The 12,028-nt window shown below is 36.8% G+C and overlaps 1 protein-coding gene across 2 annotated transcripts; it reads left to right on the top strand.

The window, feature by feature from the left end:
• LOC104772140 (probable phospholipid-transporting ATPase 11) lies at positions 216–5,423 on the top strand. Of its 2 annotated transcripts, XM_010496788.1 has the most exons (12): positions 216–689; positions 775–1,224; positions 1,300–1,858; positions 2,246–2,585; positions 2,667–2,777; positions 2,879–3,155; positions 3,264–3,352; positions 3,475–3,583; positions 3,675–3,890; positions 3,973–4,197; positions 4,284–4,475; positions 4,573–5,423. In XM_010496788.1, the coding sequence occupies exons 1-12, from the start codon at positions 294–296 to the stop codon at positions 5,221–5,223; spliced, it is 3,615 nt and encodes a 1,204-aa protein (XP_010495090.1). In that variant the 5' UTR covers positions 216–293; the 3' UTR covers positions 5,224–5,423. The 2 variants fall into 2 exon arrangements, with proteins under 2 accessions (XP_010495090.1, XP_010495097.1); XM_010496795.1 differs by lacking the exon at positions 2,246–2,585 and having other exon boundaries at positions 1,300–2,198.

Here is a 12,028-nt window from a genome sequence, read left to right as displayed (position 1 = left end):
AAATAAAATAATACGTTGAAAGTCGTCGTTCAAAGTTGGGTTATTAATATATTTTTATTTCCATAAACAAAAAAACAAAAATACACTCGTTCCTCTTCCTTTCCATAAACTAAAATCCAATGTATATAAAAAATCACACATCAAAATTACACATTTCTCTTTCAAATTCTTCTTACAAAAAAAATCTTAATTCTTTCATTCTTTTTTCCTTTTTCCACTCTCTAAATTTTTTTTTTACATAAGATTTTTTTTCATTTTCAGACACAGAGAAGAAACAAACAACAACACAAAGTATGACAAAGCGTCGCGGGAGAAGAAGATTACATCTAAGCAATATATACGCATTCAAAGGTCGTAAATCTAGTTTTCAAGAAGACCATTCTCAGATTGGAGGACCTGGTTTCTCACGCGTCGTTTACTGTAACGAACCTAACTCTCCGGCGGCTGAACGACGCAACTACGCCGGAAACTATGTCCGGTCTACTAAATACACCGCGGCTTCTTTCATACCCAAATCACTCTTCGAACAGTTCCGTCGCGTCGCTAATTTCTACTTCCTTGTCATCGGAGCCTTATCCTTGACTTCTATCTCTCCTTATAGCCCCGTTAGTTCTCTGTTACCTCTCGCCTTCGTCATCGCCGTGAGTATGGTTAAAGAAGCTATCGAAGATTGGGGTCGTAAAAAACAGGTCTTTAATCAAAATCTTCAAACTCTTTGTAAAAATTAAAACTTTAAACTTTTTTTAATTAAAGTTTTGATTTTTACTGATTTAGGATATAGAAGTGAATAACCGGAAAGTGAAGGTTCACGACGGGAATGGAATATTCCGGCAAGAAGAGTGGAGGAATCTTAAAGTCGGAGATATAGTGAGAGTTGATAAAGACGAGTTTTTTCCGGCGGATCTTTTGCTTTTATCGTCGAGCAACGAAGATTCGATTTGTTACGTAGAGACGATGAACCTTGACGGAGAAACCAATCTGAAAGTGAAACAAGGTTTAGAAGCGACTTCATCTGTTTTACATGAAGATTCAGATTTCAAGGAGCTAAAAGGTGTTGTGAGATGTGAAGATCCAAATGCAGATCTCTATACCTTTGTTGGAACTTTACATCTGGAACAACAGAGATTACCATTGTCGATTCAACAGCTTCTTCTTCGTGATTCCAAGCTTAGAAACACAGAGTATGTTTATGGAGCTGTTGTCTTCACTGGACATGACACAAAGGTATTAACTTTAAAGATCTCTTCTTTACTTTGTTTCAGTTAAGATTTGTGCTGAGTTTGAAAATTTTGAAAACAGGTGATTCAAAATTCAACTGATCCACCATCTAAGAGAAGCAGAATCGAGAGGAAGATGGACAAAATCATCTACGTGATGTTCGGTGTTGTGTTTTTGATGTCTTTTATTGGTTCGATTGTATTTGGTGTTGAGACGAGAGAAGATAGAGTGAAGTCTGGAGGAAGAACTGAGAGATGGTACTTGAGACCAGACGATGCTGATATCTTCTTTGATCCAGACAGAGCTTTTCTGGCTTCGGTTTACCATTTCTTCACCGCGGTTATGCTCTACAGTAACTTCATTCCCATTTCGCTTTATGTCTCTATCGAAATCGTTAAGGTTCTTCAGAGCGTTTTCATCAACAATGACATTCTTATGTACTACGAGGAGAACGATAAACCTGCACACGCTAGGACATCTAATCTCAACGAAGAGCTTGGGATGGTTGATACGATTCTATCTGATAAAACCGGTACATTGACTTGTAACTCCATGGAGTTTATCAAATGTTCTATAGCGGGAACTGCGTATGGACGTGGTATAACTGAAGTTGAAAGATCCATGGCTATGAGAAGTAATGGTTCGACTTTGGTTGGTGATGAGTTGGATGTTGTGGTGGACCGGTCTGGTCCTAAGATCAAAGGGTTTAATTTCGAGGATGAGAGGGTTATGAAAGGGAATTGGGTTAAGCAGCGAGATGCAGTGGTTTTGCAGAAGTTTTTCAGGTTGTTAGCTGTTTGTCACACGGCTATACCTGAAACTGATGAAGCCACTGGGGCTGTCTCTTACGAAGCTGAGTCTCCTGATGAAGCTGCGTTTGTTGTTGCGGCTAGAGAGTTCGGGTTTGAGTTCTTTAGCAGGACGCAAAACGGGATTTCTTTCCGTGAATTGGATCTTGCATCAGGGAAAACAGTTGAAAGGTTTGTTTTNACTGAAGTTGAAAGATCCATGGCTATGAGAAGTAATGGTTCGACTTTGGTTGGTGATGAGTTGGATGTTGTGGTGGACCGGTCTGGTCCTAAGATCAAAGGGTTTAATTTCGAGGATGAGAGGGTTATGAAAGGGAATTGGGTTAAGCAGCGAGATGCAGCGGTTTTGCAGAAGTTTTTCAGGTTGTTAGCTGTTTGTCACACGGCTATACCTGAAACTGATGAAGCCACTGGGGCTGTCTCTTACGAAGCTGAGTCTCCTGATGAAGCTGCGTTTGTTGTCGCGGCTCGTGAGTTCGGGTTTGAGTTCTTTAGCAGGACACAAAACGGGATTTCTTTCCGTGAATTGGATCTTACATCAGGGAAAACAGTTGAAAGGTTTGTTTTGTGTTTCTTATAATGAGACTTCTTGACAGTTTCTTGATGTAAAAAAACTAACATTCCTCTGTTTTTTTACAGGGTGTATCGGTTATTAAACGTTCTTGAGTTTAACAGCGCGAGGAAGAGAATGTCTGTTATTGTGCGTGATGAAGATGGGAAGCTTCTGTTACTGTCCAAAGGAGCTGACAAGTAAGTTTTAACTGACCATCTTGAGAGATTATTATACATTCTTAGGCTTTTTTTTGTTGAGGTCTATTGACTTTTGTGGAATCTTGTGTTATTGTGTGCAGTGTAATGTTTGAAAGACTTGCAAAGAACGGGCGTTATTTCGAAGAGAAAACTCGAGAGCATGTTAATGAATACGCAGATGCAGGGCTAAGGACATTGATACTTGCATACCGCGAGGTTGATGAGAATGAGTACATAGAATTTAGCAAGAACTTCAATGAAGCTAAGAACTCTGTGACAGCGGATCGTGAGAGCTTGATCGATGAAATCACGGAACGAATGGAACGAGATTTAATTCTCCTCGGTGCTACTGCTGTTGAGGACAAACTTCAAAATGGGGTATTGCTCTTTTAAGACTAAAGTTCTTAACAGATTTTTTTAAAAATGTTTTGGTATTTAGGTCGAGTATAGGAGGACTATAACAGGTTTAACTTGATTGTGGTTTAGGTTCCGGATTGTATCGACAAGCTAGCTCAAGCAGGGATCAAGATTTGGGTTCTAACCGGAGACAAAATGGAGACTGCAATCAATATCGGGTAAGACTAAGTAACAGAAGGGATAAAGATTTTTGTTTTTTTGTTCGTATGTCTGAATCTATACATTGTTCTTAGTGTGTTTGTTACACATTTTCTTACATTTTTTTACGGAATCTCTGCAGATTTGCTTGTAGTTTACTAAGACAAGAGATGAAGCAGATCATCATAAATCTTGAGACACCACACATCAAAGCATTGGAGAAAGCTGGAGAGAAAGATGCAATTGAACAGGTAATTTTTATATTTGTAATTCAAACAGTAATATGTCTTCACTATCTTTTTAATCGAGGAGATTGATATATGGACCGACTGATGTTTATAGGCATCGAGAGAAAGCGTGGTGAGGCAAATGGAAGAAGGGAAAGCTCTACTCACAGCATCAAGCAGCTCGAGCTCTCAAGAGGCCTTTGCGTTGATCATTGATGGGAAGTCGCTAACTTATGCCCTTGAAGATGATTTCAAGAAGAAGTTTCTTGATTTAGCCACAGGATGTGCCTCTGTTATTTGCTGCAGATCATCACCTAAACAAAAGGCACTGGTAATGTCTTTTCCCACGGAAATGGTTTTTTTTTACTGGCTCTAGTATTGCGGATTTATTAATAGAAGATTTTTGCTTTCAGGTTACGCGGTTGGTCAAATCTGGAACCGGCAAGACAACTTTAGCTATTGGAGATGGAGCAAATGATGTTGGAATGCTTCAAGAAGCGGATATTGGTGTTGGAATCAGCGGTGTTGAGGGAATGCAAGCGGTTATGTCTAGCGATATAGCCATTGCTCAATTCCGTTACTTAGAGCGACTCTTGCTTGTCCATGGTCACTGGTGTTACAGCAGGATCTCATCAATGGTATACAATTTCTCTCTCTCAGAAACATTCTCCAAATAAACTCTATGCATTTTTCTCTAACCTGGCTTCTGTTTTGGCTCTTGCAGATTTGTTACTTCTTCTACAAGAACATAACTTTTGGTGTCACAGTGTTCTTATACGAAGCCTACACATCCTTCTCTGCTCAACCCGCATATAACGACTGGTTTTTATCGCTTTTCAACGTCTTCTTCTCTTCACTTCCCGTCATTGCTCTTGGAGTTTTCGATCAAGATGTCTCAGCTCGCTATTGTTACAAGGTATATCCAAGCATTACCCTCCATAAACCCTACACAGAATCAAAAATTCCTCTGATACACATCACTGAGTGAAGTTCGTTTTCCGTTTTATTTGCAGTTCCCATTGCTATACCAAGAAGGAGTAAATAATCTTCTTTTCAGCTGGAAGAGAATCATCGGATGGATGTTCAACGGAGTCTTTACTGCGCTAGCCATTTTCTTCCTTTGCAAGGAATCTCTAAAGCACCAACTCTACAACCCTAATGGCAAAACTGTCGGCAGAGAAATCCTCGGCGGGACAATGTACACTTGCCTAGTCTGGATCGTCAATCTCCAAATGGCTTTAGCCATAAGCTACTTCACTTGGGTCCAACACATTGTAATATGGGGCTCAGTTGCTTTGTGGTACATCTTCCTCATGATCTATGGAGCCATGGCTCCTAGCTTCTCCACAGATGCTTATAAAGTCTTCATCGAAGCCCTAGCTCCAGCTCCATCATACTGGCTCACCACTCTCTTCGTGATGTTCTTCGCTTTGATCCCTTACTTCGTCTTCAAGTCAGTTCAAATGAGATTCTTCCCGGGATACCATCAGATGATTCAGTGGATTCGGTACGAAGGTCATTCTAATGATCCCGAGTTTGTGGAAATGGTTAGACAGAGATCGATTCGGCCCACGACTGTTGGTTTCACGGCTAGAAGAGCCGCAAGTGTACGGCGGTCCGGTAGGTTTCATGAACAGCTAAACAAGAATTTTATCGCTTTCTGAAGAGAGGTAAAATAGAAGTTTCTCAGTGTTTGTGCATATGTACTTCAGTACTTGTATATATATATCAGGGGAAAGTTAGGGTTCTTTTTTATATGTTGTAATTGCTTGCCAAAAAAGGCAGATTAAAGGGTTCGCTACACTCATATTTATTTGTACGTAACATGTTTTTTAAAATGTCGATTACGATTTGTTATTCTATTTATAAGTTCATTGTATATATAATTGATACTACACCTTTTGCTAATACTACATTTACATATACATGCTAAACAAAAGGAAAGTAATATTTTACACTGCCGATCACTACTGAGACGCTTGTTTACAATACACAACCAAACAAAATAACAAATTCGATGTATAATTATAGATTAGAATAATGTAGACAAAAAAAAAAATGGGAGATTCTCAAAAATAACACAAAAAAAGTTTTTTTTCCAAACTTAGTAAAACATCTCTAAAATTCTAAAAATAGCACTAATTAATCTTTTAAAATTAAATTCTAAATTCAAAATACTAAATCCTACCCCTCAAAACTATATTCTAAATGTGAAGTTGAGAACCCAAACATAAAAAACAAAATTCTAAAAATTAATTTTAAATATTTTAATGTATTAAATTATGTTATTTTTGGAAATTTATGAAATGTATGCTATAGTTATCAATATAATTTGTTTTAGTGCTATTTTAAGGTATTTCTCAAAAAAAAAATTATAGATTAGAATATTGCAAGTAGGCAAGTATTGATCAGCGAAAGTTATAGATTAGAATATTGCAAGTAGGCAAGTATTGATCAGCGTTATTCTTTTCGTCTTATGTATTTTATATCTTGTGTGTATAAAACTATAGTGTACTATTAAGTGCTATTGAGTTCGTTTTTTTGGAGAGACAGTCAGAAAGAAAAGAAAATACGAGAGAGAAAGAGCAAAATAGGATCATCAGTTTTCGAAATACTTATTCTCTGGCTACCACGTCACTCTCGATCGTATCAACATGCAAAAATTAAGTTGGACATTTTTTCGCATGATTGTCAGTAGGCTAATTTTTGTCCATTTTCTTAAGGACTCATTATGCAAAAATTTAATCAAAATTGTGATTTTCCCAAATTACAAGCCGTAGCTCCATCTATAGTCCATCAACTTGTTGGAATTGGCAAAATCACCTCGATGGAGAGTAAAAGTTGTAGTTTAGATAAGTCCAACTTTGTGAGTGCTTGTAAATCATAGACATGATTATACCCCAAACATGTCTTATAACAAGTGCAATAAAACTTAAACAAAAAAATAAAAATAACAAGTGCAATAAAAATCCTAATTAAGTGATGTTAGATAGATTGAGTCAATATTGTTTTTGATAACGTGATCTTAAGTATCATTGTTAAATGTATTGGAACTATCAAGGATAACCTCGTTCACGAAAAAAATCCAATTACTTGAGTCTAATTAACTCCTTGGCTACAAGAAAGGAAAACACATGTGGAAAGAAGTCGGTCTAAGATGCGTGAGAATAGATAGGGACTCAGAGGAATGATGGTACTCGAGTCAGAACGGAATTAGTATAATCCCATATCACTTTTTGGGTAAAATTTGCATTTTGGATAAAAAGAGTTCAGGTAAAAAAGCTTAAGTTTGTTTCCAAACAAAAGCAATGACAATATATACTAATTTCCTTAGTTTAATTACCATCCTGGATGTGTAGTGGACATTAGTCAATACACACTAACAAGTGATGCTTAATTCCACGCAATCAGTTTAACATGTCATGTCACTTGGGCTTTGTAAGCAATTGTTATATAAGAAGTGGTATAGTATATATAATGTGTTTGGATGAGTGTCTAGGTTTCAACTTTCAAGAGCACCTATTCTTGATCTGGACCTGGACTTCAAATTTATTCTCGATCAAGGTGAATTTGTCATTCCAATTAGAGGGTCTCCTTCTTCAAAAACATAATTAAAATAAGGCCATGATTGTATTAGTAGTTTTTGGGTAAATTTTGATTTTTGTTTTTCTAAAAACCAGTTTTACAGCCTTTCAAGATTTTACAAAATTGGATTCTCTGAAAAATGGGGAATCAAGTTTTTGAAAGATTTAATCCATTTTCAAATAAAAACCAAAAATCCTTTTATATTGGTTTCTCATTCTCTTCTCCACGTGATTCTTTTTCTTTCATTTTTCAATGTTTATTTATTTATTTATTTTTTTTTTAAATTTTTTTAGCAGAAACCAAAAACCAAATATTTAAAAACCAAAAACTAAAATCTAAAAACCAAAAGCTAAAACCTAATTTAAAAACCATTCCATTCATGGCCTAAAAATAAGTAGAGGCTCTAAAGACGGGCAGGGTTGTAGTTTAACATGTCATGTACACTTGGGTTTTTTTGTAAGCACTTGTTATTTACACTTTTGGGTTGTTCACAGTACGCCACAATGTTTACAAAAAAAAAATGCAAACAAAAATAATATAACGGTAATTGCAATTTGCTTTGCTTACGGGGACTTGAGGTAAATTCCAAAAGATAACCAAAAAAATGAAATTGACATGTATGGGGTTTTATTTGCAAACCTGAACTCTTTGCACGTCATTGTCAACATTTCAGTCATTATGTGTTATTATAAGAAAATCAGAGGAAGTTTCGCTTTTGATTTTATTAAAGTTAATTTTTTAAGAAAAAATTATAAATAAATGATCTTTTTTCTAAAAATTTAGCCATATACACTTTTTTTTATAAAAGTTTGGTTAAATAGGTTTTATTAATCGAAAATAGCCAATTATACCCTTAATTATTTTTTCAGATAAATTTTGTTGTTTTGGGGCTCCATCAAGTGGGCCTAATTTATTGTTTTGGGTTTTGACAAATTAAGAAAAATTTCACTTTGTCGAGACAAAGTAAGAAACTAATTACGGTAAAATTTTTTTTCTAAAAGGGCTAATCGAGACAAAACCCTTCCGCCGTATCTCACCATCGTCACCATCTCGTCGTCACCATCTCACCGTCGTCTCTCACCGTCGTCACCATCTAACCGTCGTCTCTCACCATCGTCACCATCTCATCGTCGTCTCTCTCCATCTTGACCATCTCACCGTCGTCTTTCTCCATCGTCACCATCTCTCTCCATCTTCACCATCTTCCGCCGATTCGATTTCTTCACCGTCTTCCGCCGTCTATCCATCTTCACTGTCTTCCACCTTCTATCCATCTGCTTCTTACTCGTTTTGGTGGTCTCCTCTTCACTATATCAAGCTCAATCCAGTTGAATTTTTCTTCTCCATTGCTCCTTGTCGATCAAATTGGGTATGTTAATTGTGTTTTTTTTTTTCATGTTTAAATTTTGTCCTTGTTTAATCTCGATTTCAATCTAGAATTGTCTAATGATAAGTAAATTATTAAATTTTCAGTTTGGATTTCTCTTAACCATGACTCCATGTTTATCGAATTTGGTATGTTTAATTGTGGAATTTTTTTGGGAAATTTTAATTTTTATCCTTTTGTAATCTCTTTTTCAATCCAGAATTCAAATGAACATCAAAGTTGTTTATAGAACATCATAGTTTTAGATCCGTTTAGCATATTGACCATATAATTCTTGATTTTTTTTTGCATGTTGATTATTATTTTTTGTATTCTATTGACTTTAAAGGAAAAATTGTGTACCAGGATTGATGAAACAAGATCGATAAAGCTAGTTAACAAGAACAAGAGTGATCCGTTTAGTATTCTATTTTTTTTTTCAAGTTTCTGTTAGCAGCTAAATGATTAGTAGTCATAGTTTTCTTGTTCTTAAATCATACTTTTAGTAATCTGTTTTTTTTTTGTTTTGTAAAATTGAAGTCTCATATCTTTGTTGATTTATTTCAGTTTTGGCTAATTTATACTAATTCATTTTTTACTTTTTTCGGCAGGAATGGAAAAGAAGTACCCTAAACGGCTTATGGAAGATGGAAGCGAGCCACAAGTTGGGCAGATAAATAACACTTGTCGAATGTCAATCTTACACAAAATCAAGAAGGCATTACCAGAAGAGTATGAGATAGTGAAGGGTGATCCAGTTTTCGCATCTGTATTTGCATTGTATGAGAATGGTCTTGGGTACTCAGCTCGGTTGATACACAGCATCATGTGTAGGCAGTTGGTGACTAAGAGAAGACATGAGCTGTGGTTTGTGTTTGGTAAGAAGCCGCTTAGATTCTCAATGCAAGAATTCCATGCAGTTACTGGTCTTAAGTACTCAGCCGATTTCAGTCATGATTCAGAGAGTTGGACAGATGATAATGGGTTTTGGAGCAAATTGTTGAAGAGAGGTGGTATCATTACCATTCAAAACTTGATGAAGACCCACCTTGAAGCAGCTCCATCATGGAGAAAACAAGAAGATAGAATTCGGTTTGTGTATGTTTGTGTGATTGCTGGGTTGGTAGTGGCTAAGGATGAGAAGAAAGCTATACCACATTCATACATCAAGCTGGTCATGGATCTAGAGAAGGTTAGGACTTATCCTTGGGGTCTTGTAGCTTTTGACCATTTAGTTAGCTCTATAGTGGAAGCAAGAAAGAAACTGAAGAACCCCATTAGTTACATCCTCAATGGTTTCTCATATGCTCTTCAAGTTTGGGTTATGGAAGCCATTCCTCTTATTGGACAACTTATGGGAGAGAAGATTGACACAGAGATTACACTTAGCCGAATCTCTAATTGGAAAGGTGCTGCTAAAGTATCATATGATGAGCTCCTCCTTTTAGAGAAATCAATTGGAAACAAGGTCAGTTGACTTCTTCTTTTTTCTTTTAAGTTTAAATTCGAATACATTGAGTTTTTTTTTTAATTGGTTTCTTTGTTTTTGTTTTGTCAGGATGTTGTTTATTCATGCATTTCCTCCACTGGAAACTTTGATATATTGCAGTCCATTGAATTTTTGAGGGGTGATGAAATTGAAGATTGTGAAGTGGACAACTTGGAAGCTTTGATCAGATCTGACTATGATTTTGGAGATCATATTTGGGAGAGTGTCGAAGGATATGGTGTGGAAGATGATAACATTGAGGATGCTGGTGTGGAACAATCTCAGACTGTTGGAGGGGACAATGAAGTTTCGGTTGGAGAGGAGAGTGGTCAGAAGCAAGCTGATATCCCAGAAGTGTCTAGCTTAAAGAAGAGGAAGAAGAAGCTAGTTGACCATGGAGCAGAGACACGGAAAAGAATGGTCTTAAATCAGATAGCATCAACTTCACATTGTTCTTGTGGAGATGATATGAAGCGGTTCTTTAAGGAGTTGATTGACTCTTCTTTCAAGAGCTTCACAGAGACCTTTGGAGAACGATTGCTAACTTTGGAGAAAGATGTATCAGATATCAAGGCCTTGATATCCAGACCAGCAGCAGTGGATCCTAAGCCAGCAGTAGTGGATCCTAAGCCACCAGTAGTGGATCCTAGTCCATCACGAGTGAAGCCCAAAACTTCGGTACGTAAGAAGTAGCTCAAAGCCTTGTTCGATTGTAATATGTTGTGTGGTCTTTCCTTTTTCTTGTATCCTTGTTTGTATGTGTATGTTGTAAACATAATTTATGTGTTGTAACTTATGTGTTGTAAACTTATGTGTCATAATTTTTAAGTGTTGTAACTTTAACTAAAGCCTTTCATAATTTTTTGTTTTTTTTGACAGGTTGAACTGTTTGATTTAGATAATCTGTTGATAGACCTCAATGTAGATACACAAGACTATCTAAAGAACACAGTAGGACACTTATCTCAAAAGTCTGTTGTGTCCGGATTTGATCCTACACTGAGTCCCAAAGATGCGGGTAAAGATGAACCGGATGCGGTGTTGACTTTCGTTTCTGATGATCTATGGAATGCTTTTGAAGAGTGGAGTAGGATCCACTACGAGTACGTGATTCAAACATTTTTATATACATGTTATGATTTATCAATTTTTTTTTTTTTAATCTTACAATTGTTTTACTTTTACAGAAGCATTCAACTGGGTCCAACTTTACTTGATCGAGAATTGTTTGAGCGAGTCATGATGGGTGGCAAATGGCTTGGAAACGAGGTACGTGTCAATCTTTTGAAATATTATATTTTATATTCTTAAAGTATGACAAACTTAAGTCTTTAAATATTTACAGGAAATGGATGCAACGATGTATATTTTTCGGGAGCATACATCTTTAGGCCGCCTAGAGTTGGATCGTGTAGGTTTCATGAATTGTCAGTTTAGCGAGCACGTCAAGGCCGACTACAATAAGTTTAGATCGACAGGACGAACCCACACTTGGAATCACCTCTTGTTAGAGTATGCCAAAGGTGAACTGCCATCTCATGGAAAGACAGGAAAAAGTTGGGCTGTAGATTTGGAAAGAATTTATGCACCGGTCTTCATTAACGGTAATCACTGGATCTCAGTTTGCATTAACTTCAGACTAAGAACAATTGAAGTCTTCGACTGTAATCAATACCAAAACAGAAGACACGTTGAGCCATTCGATAATGTCATCCCTCGTCTTGTGAAGGAGATTCACAAAAAGGTTGATGGAAAAGCTCCCTTGTTGACTCCATACGAGATCATCCAGGTTCGTATGCCACCTAAATTAAATCGGTCAAGTTGTGATTGTGGAGTTTATGCCCTGAAGTATATCGAGTGTCACATGCGTGATCTATCTTATGAGTTGATTGACGATGAAAACATCAAGCAAGCTCGTTTGAAGTTGGCAGTCGATCTTTGGTCAGCAGCAAAGGATCCTGTGCTAGTGGAACGAATGAAAACTTATGTGCGTCCAGTGTATGCGGCTGAGTTTGTAGACCTTGCCTAA

This window comes from Camelina sativa, chromosome 3 (genome assembly GCF_000633955.1).
Source record: "Camelina sativa cultivar DH55 chromosome 3, Cs, whole genome shotgun sequence".
In the NCBI taxonomy this organism is placed as follows: Eukaryota; Viridiplantae; Streptophyta; class Magnoliopsida; order Brassicales; family Brassicaceae; genus Camelina; species Camelina sativa.
This window is presented reverse-complemented; position numbering and strand designations above follow the sequence as displayed.